Source organism: Trachypithecus francoisi, unplaced genomic scaffold, assembly GCF_009764315.1.
Source record: "Trachypithecus francoisi isolate TF-2019V2 unplaced genomic scaffold, Tfra_2.0 Lachesis_group10, whole genome shotgun sequence".
Taxonomy (NCBI): domain Eukaryota; kingdom Metazoa; phylum Chordata; class Mammalia; order Primates; family Cercopithecidae; genus Trachypithecus; species Trachypithecus francoisi.
In genome coordinates, this window is record NW_022681455.1 from 20,714,151 (window position 1) to 20,736,222 (window position 22,072).

Genomic DNA, 22,072 nt, shown 5'->3' on the forward strand with positions numbered 1-22,072 from the left:
AGCAAAAAGAGTTTGTTGGCTAATGTAACTGGAAAGTCTGGGAAAGACCAACCGTTGCCCCCAGGGCATGACCAGAGCCAGAGTTTTGAGTGGTGGTCTCAGACCCCTCTCCTTCTCTCCACTGTGCTTTCCCCTGGGGAGGCCCCATTCTCAGGCAGCTTTAGGCTCCTCACTTACCAACCTTACTGGAAAGACATACCTGCTTCTTGCCAGATAGTTCCAGAAACATTCCTGGGGTTAGCCTTTGCTCCTCCAACCTTGGTCATGAGCCGTTCAACCTGTTCGCAGTAGGGGCAGGGAGGGCAGGATGGGACACAATGATTAGCCAGGCCTGGATCACCTGTGTGCACAGATGTGCTTAGACCAGGAAAGATTGGCTCCCCAAGGAACAAACAGGGAGCTTCTGCCTGATAAAGAGGGAATGTTTGCTGGACCAACCACAGCAGGCCCACACACGGACTTGATAGAATGGCTGGGAGGGGAAGATGAAATCCAGCAAGCAGATTGTCCTTCCGGGGCCATTAAAGTAATGTTTAACTCAGCACTGCAGTAGAACAATAAGGTGTGCCACTGAGGCAAGCCACGTCATAAAAATATATATATATAAAGAAACATGAAATAATTTTAATGCTACATCTGACCCATTAACAACATTGGGGTTAGAGGTGCCCTGACACAGTCAAAATTTTAGATATATCTTTTGATTCCTCTAAACTTAACTAATAACCTGCTGTTTGGGGTTTTCATTGTTATTTCAGTGATGAGGGTCTTGCTATATTGATCAGCCTGTCTTGAACTCTTGGCCCCAAGTCATCCTCCTGAGTAGTTGGGATTATTGGTGTGAGCCACACATCCAGCCCTAATAGCCTCCTGTTGACTGGAAGCCTTACCAATAACATAAATAGTCAATTAACACATTTTGTATGTTATATGTATTATAGACTGTATTCTTACAATTAAGCTAGAGGAAAGCTGTTATTAATAAAAGAAAGTTTGGAATGAATGAAAGTGGAATCCACAGGATAGATTTCCCTCATCGGCCAAGCAGAACTAGAGGTGAGGCTGTGTGAAATAGGTCGTGCTGGCCAGAGTGGGGCTTTGCCTGAGTGTCTTACTCTTTTCCCCTAAGATCTAAAGCCGGGTTTCTCCAACTTTAAGGTGTATCAGAATCACCTGGAAGACCTGTTAGATTGATCAGCCCCTTTCCCAGAGTTTCTGATCCAATGCATCTTAGGTATGCTCTAGAATTTGCATTTCCTAGCAGCTGAACTTGGTCCAGGGTTCAAAGTGTAGAAGGCATATGGGCATATAGAACAGCTGGATGAAAAAAAAAAAATCATAAAGAAGAGAAAATAGATTTACTATTAATTACTGGAAGTGGATCACCATAAAATTCATCCTCGTCATCTTCACGTTGAGGAAGCTGTGGTGAAAGAAAAAGAGGAGGGGTTGGTCTTTTTGTCTCAGGGATGGCAGAGGAGGAAGAAAACCCACATATAAGTGGACACACTCATGGCCGGGTGCAGTGGCTCATGCCTATAATCCTAGCACTTTGGGAGGATGAGGTGAGAGGATCGCTTGAGCCCAAGAGCTCATCACCAGCCTGGGAGGTCCCATCTCTACCAAAAAAAAATGTTAAATTAGCCAGACATCATGGTGTTCACCTGTGGTCCCATCTACTCAGGAGGCTGAGATGGGAGGATTCCTTGAGCCTGGGAGGTCAAGGTTGCAGTGAACTGAGATCACACCACTGAACTCCAGCCAGGGCGACAGAGTAAGACCCTGTCTCTAAAAAAATTAAGTTAGTGGACATGGACAGTCCAAACCCATGTTGTTCAAGGGTCAGTTGTATTTTATTTATTTCATTTAACGTGATCACTACTAAAATTGTTGAGATAATTTTACCCTGTTTTGTACTAAGTCTTCGAAATTCAGCGTGTATTTTACACTTATACCACGTGTCAGTTTGGATGAGCTAGCAGCCAGTGGCTATTGTAGTAGACGGTGCAGGGTTAGCTGGTAACTTTCCATAGAGGGGCTGAATATCTAGCTTCCACTGATAAGTTTTTACATACATTTTCACATCATGGGGAGTTATTTTGAAATTGCAAATCTCGGCTGGGTGTCGTGGCTCACGCCTGTAATCCCAGCACTTTGGGAGACCAAGGTGGGTGGATCACCTAAGATCAGGAGTTTGAGACCAGCCTGGCCAACATGGCGAAACCCCGTCTCTACCAAAAATACAAAAATTAGCTGGGAGTGGTGGCGTGCACCTGCAGTCCCAGCTACTTGGGGAGGCTGAGGCAGGAGAATCACTTGAACTTGGAGGTGGAGGTTGCAGTGAGCCGAGATCACGCCACTCCACTCCAGCCTGGGCAACTGAGCAAGACTCCGTCTAAAAAAAAAAAAAAATTGCAAATCTCATTAGAAGAATCTGCCTGAAAATGAGCCTAAATACATATTTTTGTGCTGAGTGTCTAGTTGGTGCCACTTATTTCCTAAAACACCTGTCATACCCATACAGTTGGTACTTAACAACTGCTTAACCATCTATCTTTTCTCTTGGACTTGAAGCCCCTTATCTATCTTGCTTACTAATAAGCCCAATGTCTAGGTACCTAGAAGACACTTTGTGGATATTTTTAAATTGAATTGGAGTTAAATTAAAAACTTAGACAAGGGCTTCTCATTTGCCAGGCTTGATGAGAAAATGGAGAAAGTAATATTGGTTGAAGCCCAAAATTGCATGTTTGCAGTATTTGTTTTCCCGATGAAGGACCATTTGTAGTCTGTGACTAGTTGTGTTACTATTCAATCACCCTTTCTCTCATTGAATATACAGTATATAGAGAGAGTGATTGAAAATCTACAGAAACCCAGGCTCTGTGCCAAGCACTGGGTATACAAAGATAAATGGGAAACAGTCCCTGCCTTAAAGGAAATGAGAAACAGATAAGTCTTGCAGTAATACCGAATAAGTGTCATGATACAAATAAACACTGAGTGTTTGGGGAGCACAAGGGAGGGGGTCCAACCCAGGTCAGAGAACAGGAGATGGGCAGGAAAGACTCACTGTGGAAAGTGAATTTAAGTCCCATGCCAGGCACATGATGTGTTGAATCAATGAACAAAGTGACTCCTGAACCTAATGCTGAAGGATCGCTGTGTTTGTCCATCTGGGTGTGGACGGATGATCACGGCAGGTGAAGAGAGTGTGCATGACAACCCGGCCTCCAAAGCTAGAATCCTGGCTCTAGGGAATGACAAGATGCTGAGTGGGGTGGAGCAGAGGGGTGAGAGCTGGCATGAGCCTGCAGCATTTGGCAGGCCAGCCCACAAACTGCCTCCCTTCTTGTTCTTGTCCATATGACCAGTGACGAGAGATCCCACTTTCTTATTACAGGCAAAGCGAAGGCTGGAGCTAGGAGAAAGTGGTCATCAGTACCTCTCAGATGGTTTAAAAACCCCCAAGGGCAAAGGAAGAGCTGCACTGCGAAGTCCAGATAGTCCAAAAAGTAAGGATCCTTTCATCTCTTTCCTTATTCTTCTTGGTGTGGAATTTCCAACTTTCAAAGCTTATGGCCGGAAGGATGCCGAGGTGTGAATAATTCTGGCATGGTTTGGTCTTTTTCATTTCTTTCTGTGCTTATCCAAAAAAATAAATACAATGTCAGCAGACAACCAGTGAAAGGCTACAGAGTCACGCTGGTACCATAAGGGAAGGCTTCTTTTAACTGTATGCAGTTTCATTTTCCAACTCAGAATACGAGCTTTTGGCATCATTCTACATCAAATTTAATTTTAACTTCCCTTAATGGACATTGCTTCAGAGTCTGAGGCAAACTGGATGTCCGCGAACTATGCCAGAGTCACTAGTGTCTGTGCCGACCTCAATCTCTAGCTCAGCATATGGTAGCGTAAGAATTGATTGAGCCCAATAAATTGCAGGCTGTTTCTCTTTCTATCAAATACTTATACCGTTTCTTGTGGGAGAGAGAGAAATGTAGGTTAGAAATAGCCAAATAGTCCCTTTATGTATGTGTTTGCATTGAACATAAGGGCTAAATTAGACTTTGTTCTCTGTCTTCCTGTAGTTCATGTCTTAGGCAATCCACAAATGGTGTGTGACACTAAACTAAAACCTTGACTTGTGCACCTATGGGGGAACAAGTACAATATTAAATAAGGAAATTTCCTTTAAGAGAGATGGGGAGATTTGGCAGCAGACTTTTCCAAGTAATTATTTATCAAAATGAAGCATTATTTGGAAAATTGGTGAACAGGTGATACATGCACACACAGATACCAGAGCCTGAAAGGCCATTTGAGATGGGTCTGTGTAAGACCTTGTCCTGCAGTGCTAGTGAGATTCATAGCCTGGCTCCATCACCGTAGGCCTCATGTGTGCTGGTCCCCTGAGGTCACAGCACTCCTTCATTCATTTGAAAGATATTTTTTAGCTCCTGCTGTGTGTAAATTCTTCATTAGAGACAGGGAATCGTGTAAGCCAAGGTAGAAACTTGAGAAATTCAAGGTGAAATGCTTTCATCAAACCCTGGAATTTTTACTGTCCCTTCCTGTTCTAATAAAAAACTTTCATAGCTTTCTATGACTTGCCAACAACAACAGCAATGACAGCCTTGCTTCAGATACTAATACTTTGGCTGCAGTGGGAAAGAGAGCTTGCTTGACTGCAAAGACACCCTTCATTTCTTTACCTTTCCCCCTATCCCCCACCCGCTCGGTTTTTGTTTTTCTTTAAGCTCCAAAATCTCCCTCAGAAAAAACGCGGTATGATACGTCTCTTGGTCTGCTCACCAAGAAGTTCATTCAGCTCCTGAGCCAGTCACCCGATGGGGTCTTGGATTTGAACAAGGCAGCAGAAGTGCTAAAAGTGCAAAAGAGAAGGATTTATGATATCACCAACGTTCTGGAAGGCATCCACCTCATTAAGAAGAAGTCTAAAAACAACGTCCAATGGATGTGAGTAGGAGTCCTCCCCATGCCCTGGCTCTGAGGGGGTCATTTCAAACTGCCTGGTTTCTTAGTTCGCACTTTCACATCCATGCCCACACATTCTTTTCTTTTCTCTCCTACTGTTTTCTTCTCTCTCGTTCTCTCTTCCCTCCTTGGCTTCTAAGCCAGAAGTTCAAAGTCTCTTTACGAAGAGACTTTGTTTAGATACTGTCAGAGAGAAAAGGATTTATATTTGATCAGCATCAAGCAAGGGGATCCTTAAAGAGGTCCCTGCAATTGGCAGATGGACTGCTGTTCATCTGTTACATTGATGTCTGTGTGCACCCACATGTGTATCTGACAGATGTGTACACGTCTTCAGCTTGTTTCTAATAAGAATCTGGAGATGATGGCTTGTGGGTTATCTATGTGTATATGTACAACTGCATAGTTACAGAGTATCTTTATCCATGGTTCTAAAGCACATTAACTCACTTTCTGGGTAAATTAAGGCAAGACTTAAATGCCTCCATTTTGTCTGTAGAGCAGGGATGGTAGCATGATACTTATACACCCACCTGTATGATTACATATGTAATATATTTTGTGATTTTTAGAGCATCTAAATAGCCACTATAAGCACAGTATTGAATTATTAAAGCATTTTAGAAGGAATAATTCCGTTATAGGAGGGCTTTGAAAAAATACTAATTCAGATAGAAGATGAATAGGTACCTTTTTTGCACTTTTTGGAATTTTGTTTAAAGTTTGGTAACCCATTTCGGCCTCTGGTTAGAGAAACATATTGGGTGCTGGTCCCAGTTCTTGCATACATCACATACGTCTGTTTCCGTTACTTTCTTTTCTTTTTGGTTGTTGGTATAAGACCCTCAGTAATTACCTGGGTTTTTCATGCTTTTTTGGATGGGTTGTTTTCTTTTTTTTTTTTTTTTTTTTTTAATTTTGAACCATTCCATCTTCTCTGTCTGTCTCTTTTTATCCTTTTTCCCCTTTCTTCCCCCATCACCTGGGAGCCATGGGGCAGGGGAGGAAGGTGGTTGCCTTCTTTTGCCCTCTGAATTTGAACCTTCTGAAGAAATAGACCTCCCCTGGAGGAAAGAATCCTGAAAATAGCAGTGCTCTTTCACTAAATTTCTATGCTGTGAAAAGTGCAGAACTGTATTTATGAAAAAATATATATATGTATAAATGTTCCAATTTTAACACTTGGCTAACAAGCAATGTGACCTCCTGTGTCAAGAGGAGACTTTTACCCAAAGGATCATTTCTCCTTCCCCTGCCTCCCATGAGTAGCCATGAAGAGTCTGTGTTTGGGTTTCTAGGGGCTGCAGTCTGTCTGAGGATGGGGGCATGCTGGCCCAGTGTCAAGGCCTGTCAAAAGAAGTGACCGAGCTCAGTCAGGAAGAGAAGAAATTAGATGAACTGATCCAAAGCTGCACCCTGGACCTCAAACTGTTAACCGAGGATTCAGAGAATCAAAGATATCCTTTGTGCCGCCAGTTCACTGGGGGTTAGTGCTTCGTAGACTATTTCCAGAGTTGACAATCTGACTTATGCACAAGGTAGATTATTATTCTGATGTCATGCAAATGAGTACCTGTGTGCCTGCGTGTGTATGTGTGTGTGTGTATGCACATGTGTGTGCAAACCCAGGTAGCTTTGCCTAAAAAGTCAGTATTTATGGTAAGATAGTCACCAACTCGATCCTATTATCTATTTTGATACCAGGTGGAAACTGTTTTTTAAAGCATTTTTCCATGTGTGGTTGAGACATACGGGTACACTTCCAGCGTAAGGCCACACTATTAAAAGATACGTAAGGTGTCGGTATTAATATTAATGACAACACTAAGCAGATTCGTCTTTGGCTTCCCAGATTTTTGGTGGGTGTTAGCTGTCACTGTTGGGGTTCTCACATTCTATTTTCTTTTCACCAGATATTGTAGCAATTGAAATTGGTTAAATCTATCTGATTGGGCTGTAGTTGAAGGGTTTGAAAGAGTAGAGAAAAATCATACAAGTGCATTCTACTGATTCCCAATACAAAAACTGATTTCAGAAGCACCCCAAGACCTGAGAAACCCCTCTTAATTCATCTGTTCCGCTACAAACATTAGTCCTTGGAAATAAAAATACGAAAGGTCAGTTCTTGTTCTCAACTTCCTGACAATCTATTGACGATCTCAGGAAAACTTGCTCTTCATCATCTCACCACAGACAAAATAAGAGAGCGATTGCCTCATTATGTCAAACAAGACTTGCCAATATTCTCAGTTATTAGAAGAAGACAAAAAACAATACTGTAAGTTATCCCATCTCTAGTTTTAGTTCCATACTTCTGAGGATTCCACATCTACCATTATTTGACAGAAAATAAAATGTGTTCTGCCCAGATTCTTCTAGTGTCTCATCTTTAACAGGCCCCTCCTTGGAAGATATGGAGATACTTACTTTCTTCCAATGTTGGCAGTTTTTCAGACCTGCAATTGTTCATTTCCTGTTGACAGAGAATTAACTTTGTCAGCCGATAGTGAGTGAGATGGAAGAGAGAGAGGTGTGGTGATTTGGACCCCCAGCGGTGGGCACAGTGGGTTTACAGGGGGAGAAACCAACAGTTGGGCTGTTGCATTCATTGTTTGGTTGGCAGCCCCATTGTGGAAGATACGGGTGGTTACATGTGATTGGCAGCCTTCCGGGACATGTGGGCTTATGGCATTGTCACCTATATTAGCTTTCTCTGGGGCCTTTGTTGCCGAAAATGAAAGCTTCCTTGCAGGGAACTTCGAACCCAAGGAGTAAATTCAGGAGGGAGCCAAAAGGAAGCACTTTTAAGTTTGTAAGATTAGAAAATATATTTGCACAATTTATTTCTGTTCACCATTCAGTTCCCAAATTGGTACAGCTTGTTCACAAATGTGTTGAAATTTTCCTTCCTGCAGCATGTTGAGTAATTGTAGATGAGTTTTTCTTTTACACTTGATCTTAGCCAAAAGGCCAAGAAGCGATGAGTTTTTATTTTAATAAGTTCTTGTCATACAGCTTTCTGACAGTGGGCTGTAGTGTAAGTACCTGGTTGTCAGTTTTTTCCAGTGTTCTCAGTAAAAAATCAGAACTGCCTGGCCTTCTATAAAGGCATCCATTGGCTTCTTTGATGGGTTATGTAGTGATCTAAAACCCAGAATCCTGCAAGAGCAGCCACTGTAAGCTCAACACTGAATTAGCCATCATCTCAACAGTAAAGATTTGAAGGAGATAGTCTGTGATAGATCCCCTACATATGTTTGCAGTTTTGTGTGAATATGCTTTTTTTCTGGATTAGTAGTTCTATAGCTGCCTTCAGTTTCTAATAGGAAGCTACCACAGCCAGGAACGATGGCTCACGCCTGTAACCCCAGCACTTTTGGGAGGCTGAGACGGGCAGATCACTTAAGGTCAGGAGTTCAAGACCAGCCTGGCCAACATGGTGAAACCCTGTCTCTACTAAAAACACAAGAAAGTAGCCAGCTGTGGTGGTGCGTGCTTGTGATCCCAGCTACTCAGGAGGGTGAGGCAGGAGAATCACTTGAACCCGAGAGACGGAGGTTGCAGTGAGCTGAGATCATGGCACTGCACTCCAGCCTTGGTGACAGAGTAGGACTCCGTCTCAAAAAAAAAGGAAAAGAAAAGAAAGACAGAAGCTACTATTGTAAGGGACATGACTTCATCTAGGCTCTCTAAGCCCCCCCTTTTTTTATATTAAACATATTAGATCACAGACGCTTAGCTATTAAATACATTATACTACCTGCTGAAATGCCTTCATTGGTTTGTTACTTGGTGTTTTGTCCTAGGAATTTTTTGTGGGTTCATATAAAAAATAATAATTGGCTAAAGACATTGTACATTAATTGTTTACTCCATGTCCCTTATATAAGAAAGCCATGCAGACTTTTCTCTTTTAGTGCCAAGTGTCAAGCTCACTTGAATACTTTTGTCATATCGTAAGTACCGTATTCTTTCATGATAGCCTTTTAGGCTTGGCTGCCAAGACATTGAAAAGAATTGTTCAGTGCTTAGAAAAAACTGCCAAGGCCGGGCGCCATGACTCACACCTGTAATCCCAGCACTTTGGGAGGCCGGAGACAGGCAGATCACTTGAGTCCAGGAGTTCAAGACCAGCCTGGGCAACATGGTGAAACCCCATCTCTACTAAAAATTTAAAAAATTACCCGGGCATGGGGGTGCACGCCTGTAGTCCCATCTGTTTGGGAGGCTGAAGCACAAGAATCATTTAACCTGGGAGACGGAGGTTACAGTGAGCTGAGATTGCACATCTGCACTCCAGCCTCGGTGACAGAGCAAGACTGCCCCAAAAAGAAAAAAGAAATACCTACCAAGTGTACTGAGATATTATTCTTTTCTCTTTTCCTAAATCAGTGTTTCTCAAATTCATTCAGGTCACAGAGCACCTGGAAACTGCTTTCTTCCTCATGAACACGGAAATATTGATAGAGTTAATACAGTACCACGCAAAGGATAATTTTTCTAACAGAAATAATGACACTCTTTTCTGTAGGCAATACATAATCACAACCAGCCCAGGTGCACTTAAGAAAACAAGCTGTCTGCCTGAGCAGTATTCTGAGTTCTTCCACTAATGTATTTGTTACTTATTTATTTATTTGGTGGCTGCTGACACTTGCTTATAGATAGAAGTAACTGGAGTTTCAAAAAAATTATGGCTAATAGAGATTACATTTTTTTTTTCCTGCAAATTGGAATCTGCCATCATTCAGTTTGAGTGACAGAACACTTTATTGGAGTTCATGGAATGCCTGTGCTGCAAAGGACCCTGGCTTCAAGATAAAATTTCTGACCACTTAGTTTTTTATTTTCATATGATCATTTATTTTAACTATTCTGTTTCTATGTTTCATATTTTAAATAGCCATAGTCTTTTAGAAATGGGTGGGATAAAGCTATTCATTTCTTTAGTTGTTTAGAGTGTCAACCAGAAGTGAAGATTCATGGGAGACCCTAAACATTTGCAGGTCCAGAAGGGGAGACATGTGCGTACTTCTAAGTCATAAAATACTTTAAAATTTTCCATGCACCTATTTTGTCATTTTCATCATACTTAATATCTGAGGTAATTAGATGGAAGATTCCTTGACACTCTTTACGTTAGCTTATGTTACATATCAAGATATTCGAAAAATTAGTGGCCTTAAAGACCAAACTGTTATAGTTGTGAAAGCCCCTCCAGAAACAAGACTTGAAGTGCCTGACTCAATAGAGGTAAGGAGACAGCGTCTTTGTTCATCTGCAAAGATCTTTTTGGAATGCCTGACATTGAAGAGTCATTGACTCATAGTTAAAGTCTGTCCTCCTCCTGTGAACTTGATGGTTCTTTCCCATTTATTTTACTTAACCATACATTTTAAAACATTTCGACGGTTTGATGTTCATTGAGTATTCAAACAGCCTAACTTTGACCTAGCAGGATGTTCAGTTCAAAGTGGTATATGATACCCTGTCCCTCTTGCACTTTCTCTTTTTCATAATTTGTCATCAGATGGTTTTGATCCATTGGAATCACTTTGGAAAGCTTATATCGATTATCCTGTATATGGTCCCCACCACAAACAGATATATAAATGTTTTAAAGTCTCTCCCTAGTTTATAACATTTTGAGAGATCAAATGGGGCTTTGGGTTAGCTGATAGACTAGAATATTGTAAGAAAGTAGGGGGCATATTTTTATGATTTTCAGATATACTTGGATAATAGAGGCCTAGACTACAACTATAACATAAAGAGCTGTAATAAAAAGAAAATCCATAGGAGATAAAAAGAGAATAAAAGTTACACGCTTCCATCTAGGGTAGACTTCTTACCCTAAAAGATAATAATAGCTCTTTGACCTAGATGAAAAAGTTAGTACACTGCATTCTCTTAATAGATGCAGTTCCTAGCACTTATGAATACTATTCATCAGTATACAGTTCAACATGAAAAAGTCCTACCATAAAGGAACAATAACATGGAAATACTGTATTTGGAACACTTAAAGGACCTTGTAATAATTTGCAGAAAAAGAATATATCCAAAGAACAGAATTCACCTCACCCATTGTGCTATTTTCAGACTGACTCTCCCCTCCCCCAAACCCCCCAAAAAAGTTTTCTTTCTCTAGGGCAGGACTCAGCAAACATTTTCATTGACTGTCAGGTAGATAGTAAATATTTTTGTCTTTGCGAGCCTTACACCCTGTGTCTAGACTGTTCAACTGTGCACCTCTGCCATTGAATATGAAAACAGCCAGAGGCAATAATAAACAATGGGAATGAGTGTGACTCTCTTCCAATAAAACTTTATTTACAAAGCCACTTGGTGAACTGGATTTGGCCCTTTGGCTGTGGTTTGCTGACCCCTGCTCAAGAGGGTGACAGTCTTTGATAGAGTCGGACTAGTAGGGAAAAAGCAAGTGAACAGTGAACATTGTTCTTACTTTCCATTTTTAGATAAAAATTACTATGGCTTTTATTTCTAAAAGAACTTATGATTCGAACTTCTCCCATTTCTGTTCATAGAGCCTACAAATACATTTGGCAAGTACCCAAGGGCCCATTGAGGTTTACTTATGTCCAGAAGAGACTGAAACACACAGTCCAATGAAAACAAACAACCAAGACCACAATGGGAATATCCCTAAACCCACTTCCAAAGGTAAAAATTCCACTTTTGTCTTTTGGAAACTATGTTAAAAATGAGGGTGACTAGAACCATCTGTATTGGAACCACAAGCCTAGGCAAGAAACAAAAACTTCTGTTGTTATTAGGTAACATGTTCTAAAAGACATTCTGACTGGTTTGCAGAAGAAAATAATGATTTTGGAAAAATGGCTCCTTCACCCACTTATGGAGTCACTTCAGGCTTTTGCTATTGGCAGAGAATGTTTCCTCACAGCATTTTTGAAAACCAGCTAAAGTGAGGAGCAAAGCTGTGAACTGTCTTGGTGGATCATCAGAGACACTTGACCACACACCTTTGAATGACACCGCAGAGCTCATCAGAGAGGGAAATGAAGAAGGTGTGCCGAGAAAAGCCTTTGTTGGAGAATTTTTGTCTTATTTTCCCCCCAGTGAGATGGGGAAAGGATATGGGAGGAGAACCCTAGGAAAATAAGTCTTGCTGGGCACGGTGGCTCACACCTGTAATCCCAGCACTTTGAGAGGCCGAGGCGGGTGGACCACAAGGTCAGGAGATTGAGACCATCCTGGCCAACATGGTGAAACCCTGTCTCTACTAAAAATACAAAAATTAGCTGGGTGTGGTGGCACGTGCCTGTAATCCCAGCTACTCAGGAGGCTGAGGCAGGAGAATCACTTGAACCAGGGAGTCAGAGGTTGCAGTGAGCCGAGATCCACCACTGCACTCCAGCCTGGCAAAAGAGCAAGGCTCCGTCTCAGAAACATGAAAAGAAAAGACGTCTAACTTCTTCCTGCTCTGCAAAGAGCAAAGGAAGTACTTTGCAGTATATATTTTTTTCCATTTCCTAGCTTGAGGATATACATGCAATTTTTTTTTCTTATTGTCTCCTTATATAGTAGCAAGAATAAGGGTGATTTAAGTGAATAAGTCTGATTTAATACTGAGCAAAAGTACAGCACCTGAAATGGTAAAACAAAAGGCCATCTTTTTTCACCACAGAAATCCAAAGTGGATATGTCTTAAATGTATTTTTAGAGATCTTTTTAATAAGCTGGTTGTTCAAAAAAGACTGGCTTAAAATCAGTGAATTCTGCATGTAGTCCCAGCTATAGGGAGGCTGGGGCAACAGGATCACTTGAGCCCAGGAGTTTGAGGTTAGAGTGAGCTATGCTTGCCTGTGAATAGCCACTGCACTCCAGCATAGACAACATAGCAAGACACCTTCTCTTAAGAAAAAGTGCTTTTTTCAGTTGGTGAGTTTCTCCTAGGAAGTCAACTTTTCAGTATGTATATAGTGTTTTGTTTTGATTTTCTTTAAACAATGACTAGATAGCAGAGAGAAGTTTTTGAACTTGTTATCCTCTCATCGTTGAAGCTATATGCATTCTTGTTTATTGACTAGTTATTTGAAAAATGAGTGAGGTGAGTAGACTAGGGCCAAAGAAAGATGGCCAGGCGTGGTGGCTCACACCTGTAATTTCCACACTTTGGGAGGCCCAGGAAGGCAGATCACTTGAGCCCAGGAGTTCGAGACCAGACTGGGCAACATGGCAAAACCCTGTCTCTAAAAAAAAAGATTAACCAGGCATGGTGGCTTACACCTGGAGTCCCAGCTACTTGGGAGGCTGAAGTGGGAGGATTCCTTGAACCCCGGAGTTCAAGACTGCAGTGAGTCATGATCACACCACTGAACTCCAGCCAACAGAATAAGACCCTGTCTCAAAAATTAAAAGAGGGAGAAGGGTGGCAAGGAACTTTTTTGTACCTGTTAGCATAAAAGGTGATCTGCATCATAAAGTCATCTCATTGTCATTATTAGCAGAAGGTGCATGCTTTTTTCTAACAGCAACATATACATTCTTCCAGAAAAATTCATTTGATTTTTCTAACTTATTTTTTGTTTCCACCAATGTTTTCCTTTCAGACTTGGCTTCAACCAACTCAGGACATAGCGATTGCTCAATTTCTATGGGAAACCTTTCTCCTCTGGCCTCCCCAGCCAACCTCTTACAGCAGACTGAGGACCAAATTCCTTCCAACCTAGAAGGACCGTTTGTGAACTTACTGCCTCCCCTGCTGCAAGAGGACTATCTCCTGAGCCTCGGGGAGGAGGAAGGCATCAGCGATCTCTTTGATGCTTACGATTTGGAAAAGCTCCCACTGGTGGAAGACTTCATGTGTAGTTGATTATGCTTCGTGTGAACTCTCCTTAAAAACCGATATTTTTTTATCATGGAACCAGAACATCTGTCATGCAGTGTTGTCCCTTCCTACCTTCTTCCTCCAAGAGAGTATCATGAAGTAAACTACAAACTTCAGAAGAAAGCTGACATTTTAATGAATTTTTTAAAAAATTAATAAACAAATTGTCTAAACGCACAGTTGCAGGCTCCCTTGGGAAAGCCCTGCTTTGCTCCAGGCTCCAAGATCTCCTGGCTAAGTCAGCAAGTGAGAAAATGTGCAATCAGGTGTCTCTCACCCCGACTTTTCCTTCCTCCTTCCTCCCCAGATTGGCTTGCTGTGCCTGACGGATGGGCTGTAGAATGGGGTCTGGCCACCTGGCCCGCTGGGAAACAGCAATCTTCCTTAATAGCATTTCAAGCCGTGCCTTCTCCGCAGAATGCATGTCTTTGGGGTCTGCTAATATGGAATGGAACTGCAGCAAATGCAAACTTGAAGTCATGCAAAAGTATGAAATGGATTTCTTCAGCTCTTCTTAGGAATATTTAAATTACTGTCATAATTCAGTTTAAGCTATGAACTGTGTGTCCCAGTAGGAGGTCAAGAAAACCTCCACAGCCTTCTGGATGAAGAACCTGTTTTTAAATATACTTGTTGCAGATACAGAAGACTAGTAGAGTTCTGCCACTCTAAGCTGTTGTGGATTTTCCTGTCTCCATGAACCACTCCCATTCCCCTGTCCCCAATGTGTTTGTGAGTTTCCAGTTGATTTGTAGCAAATGCCTACTTAGTTCTTTGTGGGTTGTTTTAGACTTTTTATTTTTTTAGCTGCCATTTAAGCATTCCTGTGGCACCCATCACCATTTCAATTTAATTGTTTACTTTGAAGCGGTTTTTGCAAATTCACATTACTTAAGCAGAGGGAGAGAACCTCTACTGATCAGAGCATCTAAACCTGTGTGATCTAAGGTTTATCAGCCTCTGCAAGAAGCTTTGTCCCATCGTGCTTCCATTCCCAGGAGGGGGAGCTTGGAGCGAGTCAGTCCTGGGGCTTGCTGACATGGGTGGCCCATTGGAAAGCAGAACCAGGTCAGATGACGTAACAGCCCCAAGGAGCAGCAAGCATGGGTCCCTCCATCCTTGGGCTTCCCGGGCCCCTGTGACGGGGGAAAGGGCTCTCTTACACCGCACTCAGGGAGACCACTTCTCAGGATGGGGTCAGATGGAGAGACCTCTAGGGAGAAAGACATCCCCATTGTGTGAGTGGCATTTCCTTAAGCTGGCAGGAACAGGGAGCAGCCCTGTGTCGGGGGCTGGAATCGTTCTGGCCAGACCCCGTTCCCCTTCCTCTATGAAGGAGTAAGTTGGACCAAGGGAAGTCGGGGACGTAGAAAATGAAGCGAAACAATGCCAGGGCGTCTCCCGCTTTACTCTTCAGGAATGGTGTCCCAAGTTGGAGGCTTTGTGTCAGCTGCAAATCCTACCAGTTATGTCCAAGAATGGCCTTCCCTCAGGCAGGTGGCAGTGGCTATCTCCCACTGGGAATATGGCGTAGTATCTCCGGTCCATTCCTTGGATGCTAAGGACTGCGGGAATGAGGGAGTCAGATAAAGAACAAACCTCAAAACGAACAGTTAAATTGAAATGCTATGTGCCTGACCCAATGGTAGGCATATAGTAGGCACTCAACTCATATGTTGAATTGAATTGGAAATATCCCTTAGGAAAAAAAAAAAACACACAAACAAAAAACCACAAGAGCCCCAGCCAGTTTACTCCAGGTAGATTTCCACAATATGCAAAGTGGTGGTGGGGTCAAGACAGATGACACCAGCACTTTAAACTCTTTGTGTGGGTATGCGTGGGTGTATGTTTGGGAAGAAAAACAAAGGTGCAGACTATCTTCCTTTTTTCTTCTTCAGCCTCCATCCCTGGCCTCCTCCCCTCACACACACTGGACTTGGTACAAAATGTCGGTGTGGTCCTAGATGAAGCATTGGGGTGGGGGAGGGAGAGGGAGCTTTGTGTTAAGTGCCTACTGGAAATGCACTGTGGGGTTTTTTCCTGTATGGGAAACCATTTATGCCAAGCTTTTCCCCATTTCCCATATTTATCTCATCTGGTTAGCTGCCTCTGCTTCCAGCTTTGTGTAATTCTCTTTGCCAGCTGCACAAAGCTGATTTTTTCCAAAGTCTAAAGACTGAGCTCACCTGGCTAGATTGTTGTGTGTTTTGTTGAAATTTTTCATAATGTAATGCCGTATTTATTGTTTTAAAAATGAAAGGAATACTAATAAGTCTTAAAAGTTCCTTCATGGATAAGATTTTTTTTTCCAGTTACTGGGCTTAACTGGTGTACATTAATTAGATGTCCATACTGTATTTTGTTTGCATTAAGTACTTTTCTTTTTGACTTAGTATCCGGCACACAAAGTGGGTTAGTACTACAGTATTTGCGTTACTTTAAGTACTAAGTATGCAGGTTTCCTGGTACCATTGAGTTGCTGCTATTAAAGCTCACACACGAAATGGCTAAAAGTTACAAGTGTGCGAATTATGACTGCGTGAGCCTTAGAAAATAAAATGTATAAAGGGCAACACATGAGCTGTCAAACAGTGTTAGGTATGTGTTTATATGTACAGAGCTGTGCATAGCAATCGTTTTATTTAAGTTGATATGTAGTCTACTCACATTTTCATTATTTAGCAATTTTGTACAAAAATAGCAATTAATTTGTAAACACTGCCAGAATACTTTCTAGCTGGTTTCTAATTTTTTAAGAGTGTTATTTTGTTTTGTTGCTTTTTCTGTTCTTTGTTGTGGTTCTTGTTTTCATTTTTGTTGTATGTGTAGATCTGTAAATAAAATTGCAGTATTTAAAGCTTAAGCTTTCAGGAAAAAGAAAATAAGAATTCAATGTGTGCATGACAACTCGTGTGTATGAGAAGGAGGGATTTGAAGGAAGATGGCTTGCAGAGTAAGTCGGGTGGCAATTGTCAGGGTGTGGGAATTTCTCTTCCTACGGGGTACGTGATTTTGTAAAAAGGAAGTATTTCTCCCAAAATTGGGAGTAGGCAAACTACGAATCAGTTTAGCTTTGTGTTGTATGCTAGTTTAAAAAAGAAAATATGTAATATAATGTAAAAAACAACAACAAAAAAAAGCTTTTATGATGGATTTTGTAAATAGATTTGTTACAGGGTGACCTGTTCTCTAGCTGTGATCTTACCACTTCAAATGGGTGTAATTTGAATAAATTTTGTATGGTAAAGGATCAATAAAATGATTTTTTTTTTTAAGAGTTCAGGCTTGTGGATGGGTTTTCTTTAATAGTATCTTATGCTCCTCTGTTTAATTTTTTTTCCTTTTTCTTTTTTTTCTTTTTTCTTTTTTTTCTTTTTTCTTTTTTTTTTTTTTTTGAGGCAGAGTTGATCACTCTCATGCAGGCTGGAGTGGAGTGGCGCAATCTCGGTTCACTGCAGCCTCCACCTCCCAGGATCAAGCAATTCACCTGCCTCATTCTCCTGAGTAGCTGGGACTACAGACACCTGCCACCACGACTGGCTAATTTTTGTATTTTGAGTAGAGATGGAGTTTCACAATGTTGGCCAGGCTGGTCTCGAACTCCTGACCTCAAGTGATCGCCTGCCTCGGCCTCCCAAAGTGCTGGGATTATAGGCATAAGCCACCACGCCCAGCCTATTATTGAATTTTTTTTAAAACATTCTTAAACAAGTTAAGGAGAAAGGCTAAACAAAAGCTTAAAACATCGTTCACCTTACATGGTATTTGGGACTCTGAGAACACTGAGCAAATATTTGGTGACCACTTCTGGTACGCTCTACCCTCTGTGAAGCAGAACTTACCTTGTCCCTGTGATCATGTGCAGAAACCACTCTTGGACACTGAAGAATTTTTACACTGAGAAAGTGACAAGTTTGACGCCTCATAAGAGTTATAAAGCCAGTACACTTTAATTCTGAAATCTAGTCATTACCTCCCATGTTCTAGATTATTTCTAGTAATGCCATCTAGGAGCAGATTTGAATTTTTTGACTGCCATGTGACACTGTTAACTCTGAACTTATATTTAAAAACCCCAAAGTGCTATATATTGTACACACACAAAATCAATATAAAAGGGTATGAAGTTTAAAAAAAGGGGGGGGTCATTACCTGCCCCTCTATGCTATTCATGCCAGAGATAACCACTATTCTCATTTTTCTTTTCTTTTTTTTTTTTTTTTTTTTTGAGACGGAGTCTCGCTCTGCCGCCCAGGCGGGAGTGCAGTGGCCGGATCTCAGCTCACTGCAAGCTCCGCCTCCCAGGTTTACGCCATTCTCCCGCCTCAGCCTCCCAAGTAGCTGGGACTACAGGTGCCCGCCACCTCGCCCGGCTAGCTTTTTGTATTTTTTAGTAGAGACGGGGTTTCACCATGTTAGCCAGGATGGTCTCGATCTCCTGACCTTGTGATCCGCCCATCTCGGCCTCCCAAAGTGCTGGGATTACAGGATTGAGCCACCGCGCCTGGCCTTGTTCTCATTTTTCTTGTATTATCCTTCCAGTCATTTTCTAGGCACATATCTGAGCATGAACGTGTGTATTTTATTTTATTTTGTTTGTATTTATTTATTTATTTGAGACAGAACCTGGCTCTGTCGCCCAAGCTACAGTGCAGTGGCACAATCTCAGCTCACTGCAACCTCCACCTCCTGGGTTCAAGCGATTCTCCTGCCTCAGCCTCCTGAGTAGCTGGGATTAAAGGCATGCACCATCACGCCTGGCTAATTTTGTATTTTTAGTAGAGACAGGGTTTTACCACGTTGGCCAGGCTGGTCTCAAACTCTGGACCTCAGGTGATCCACCCACCTTGGCCTCCCAAAGTGCTGGGATTATAGGGGTGAGTCACCACGCCCGACCTATTTTATTTTGTTTTTGTTTTTGTTTAGAGACAGGATCTCACTCCATTGCCCAGGCTTGAGTATGGTGGCACCATCATGGCTCACTGCGGCCTCAGACTCCTGGGCTCCAGCGATCCTCCCGCCTCAGTCTCCTGAGTAGGTGGGACTAGTAGGCGTGCACCATCAACCCAGGCTAATTTTTTTTTTATTTTTCTGGAGATGGAGTCATGTAATGTTGCCCAGTCTGGCCTCAAACTCCTGTCCTTAAGCAATCATCCCCCCTCAGCCCTCAAAAGTACGGGGATTATAGGTGAGCATGTGTGTTATAACATGACTTAATGTAAGTCATACCATATATGCTGATCTGAAGCTTTTTATCGCTGTCACATTTTTACATGTGAGTACTTGTAGATCATGTTCACGCTCTTCAAAGGCTGCATAACATTCCAGTGATTTAAAAAAGAAAAAAAAAAATTCTTTGAGATGAGTCTTGCTCTGCTGCCCAGGCTGGAGTGGAGTGGAGTGATCTTGGCTCACTGCAACCTCTGCCTCTCAGGTTCAGGCAATTCTCATGTCTCAGCCTCCCAAGTAGCTGGGGTTACAGATGCCCACCACCAGGCCCGGCTAATTTTTGTATTTTTAGTAAAGACGGGATTTCACTATCTTGGCCAGGTTGGTCTTGAACTCCTGACCTCAAGTGATCCACCCTCCTTGGCCTCCGAAAGTGCTGGGATTACAGACACAAGACACCGCACCCGGCCTAAAAATGTATTTAATAATATACTTAGGTGATTGCCTGTTTGAGAGACAATTTTGTTCATTTTGCTGTAACAAAAAATACGTAAAGTTTATAGAATGCTTATATGTCAGGTACTATATATTTTATGTGGTATAATTTTCGTAACAAAATTTACCATTAGTAACATTTGATAGCATTCACAGTGTTGTATAGCCATGACTTCTGTCTAGTTCCAGAAGACATTTTCATCACTCCGAAAGGAAACCTGTGTCCATAAAGCAGTTACTCCCTATCCCCGACACCTTGCAGTCCCTGCTTTCTGCTTTTTTGTCCCTATGGACTCACCTGTTCCATATGTTTCCTACAAATGGAATCATGCAACATGTGGCTTTCTGTGTTTAACTTCTTTTTTTTTTTTTTTTTTTTTTGAGATGGAGTCTCACTCTGTCGCCCAGGCTGGAGTGCAGTGGCCTGATCTTGGCTCACTGCAACCTCCGCCTCCCGGGTTCAAGCGATTCTCCTGCCTCAGCCTCCCAAGTAGCTGGGACCACAGGCGTGTGCTACCACATCCAGCTAATTTTGTATTTTTGGTAGAGATGGGATTTCGCCATGTTGGCTGGGCTGGTCTCGAACTCCTGACCTCAGGTAATGTAGACAAGATGAATTTGCATCAACCTCGTAGTGCTGCATTCTTTAAAAAGTTGATATAGGCCGGGCGTGGTGGCTCACGTCTTTAATCCTAGCAAATGGGAGGCCGAGGCAGATGGATCACCTGAGGTCAGGAGACCAGCCTGGCAAACATGGCGAAACCCCGTCTCTACTAAAAATACAAAAAAAAAAAAAAAACATTAGCTGAGCATGGTGGAAGCACACGGTCAATAGATCGAGACCATCCTAGCCAACATGTTGAAACCCCGTCTCTACTAAAAATACAAAAATTAGCTGGGTGTGGTGGCACACGCCTGTAGTCCTAGCCACTCAGGAGGCTGAGGCAGGAGAATCGCTTGAACCCAGAAGGCGGAGGTTGCAGTGATCCAAGATCACGCTACTGCACTCCAGTCTGGCGACAGAACAAGAATCTGTCTCAAAAATAAAAATAAAAAATAAAGTTGATATAGGACTGGGATGTGTGAATATTTTATAATTTAGAACCTTACTCAAAGTACTGTTTTAGAAATGGGTTTCGCTCTGGGGAAAATCTGTAAATCAGTTTCAGCAGGGAGATCCCAATGAAAGGAGGAAGGGAGAGGAGGGAGGGAGGGAGGACTGAAGGGAGGGAGAGAAGAAGAAATCAGATCAGTGGTAGTAATATTGCGAGATAGAATATACAACTAATACAGAACAGTATCCCAGCACTTTGGGAGGCCGAGACGGGCGGATCACGAGGTCAGGAGATCGAGACCATCCCGGCTAACCCGGTGAAACCCCGTCTCTACTAAAAAATACAAAAAACTAGCCAGGCGACGTGGCGGGCGCCTGTAGTCCCAGCTACTTGGGAGGCTGAGGCAGGAGAATGGCGTAAACCCGGGAGACGGAGCTTGCAGTGAGCTGAGATCCGGCCACTGCACTCCAGCCTGGGCGACAGAGCGAGACTCCGTCTCAAAAAAAAAAAAAGAACAACAACAACAAAAAAAATACAGAACAGTGAACTGTATTCAGTGATTCAGTGGCCATTAAGGGAAACAGGGTCAGTCACTCTTTGAATGAATATAAAGTGATTGCTGGATGCCAGGAACTGTTCTAGGCGCTGGAGCCCAAATTTAAAAAGGCCTAGGTCCTGTCAGGAAGAGGAAGTTTGCAGTCTAGTGTTAGGGGAGAAACAAGTTTTAGCTAGGAAAAGCAAACCGGAAGGCCAGATCTCAAATGAGCTATTTTTCTGACTGAAGCCATTTTTGGAAGAATTGGAAGGACAGATGGTTAGAGGCAGGAATGGAAATGGAAGACAGATGTAGCCTTGCTACTGGAAAGCTCTACAAAGCCACAGAGGTCCTGATCTAGGGTGGTTTGGAGCAATTCCCAGCCCAAGCCTGTGCATCTGAATGCAAGAGTGCTTGGAGATGACTCTCCAAGTAGGCATGACTCGAAATAAACCAATGGATTCCCTTTCTAGGATCAAGGAGCTGGGGATCTAATCTAGATCTAATCTATAACCATGATATGAAAGAAAATGACAAAATTAAATTGTAGGTCATACACCGGGATACTGAGAAGAATTTCTGCACTGACTACATAGACTTCATCAGCCTGGAGTCAATCAGACGTTAAGGAAGTGACGCTCATAGCAGGAAGTTACAGTGTTCCATAGAATACAAACGGCAAGTCTTTCTCGTTGTGCCCCTAAATCTGGGACTTGAAGACTAAAAGACAAACAGAATTTATTAAATGTATTCTGAAATGTTTAGAAAAGCAGGCATTACTCTTACGCTTTTTGTGTGTGAAGAGCACTGTCAAAAAGTTCTGGAGTTCCTGATGCTGAAGTGTTTGGCAAGTGCTGTGGAAAAAAGAGAAGGGACAAAGTTGCATGTAATCAGGGACTTGCCTCAGAAGCAACATTGGAAAATCCAGTCTTGCTTCCATTA

General features: G+C 42.3%; 1 protein-coding gene across 4 annotated transcripts in view; it reads left to right on the plus strand.

The window, feature by feature from the left end:
• The window catches only part of E2F3 (E2F transcription factor 3), a 90,845-nt gene extending 73,689 nt beyond the window's left edge, over positions 1-17,156 (plus strand). For 2 of the 4 annotated variants that reach the window (XM_033216354.1, XM_033216356.1), the window contains exons 2-7: positions 3,404-3,515; positions 4,764-4,983; positions 6,300-6,458; positions 10,140-10,254; positions 11,550-11,685; positions 13,596-17,156. In XM_033216354.1, coding sequence (XP_033072245.1) covers positions 3,404-3,515; positions 4,764-4,983; positions 6,300-6,458; positions 10,140-10,254; positions 11,550-11,685; positions 13,596-13,858 — 1,005 coding nt within the window. In that variant the 3' untranslated portion in view covers positions 13,859-17,156. The remainder of the gene's footprint in view (positions 1-3,403; positions 3,516-4,763; positions 4,984-6,299; positions 6,459-10,139; positions 10,255-11,549; positions 11,686-13,595) is intronic. The other 2 variants (XM_033216355.1, XM_033216357.1) reach the window with 1 other exon arrangement.
• The last annotated feature ends 4,916 nt before the right edge of the window (positions 17,157-22,072 follow it).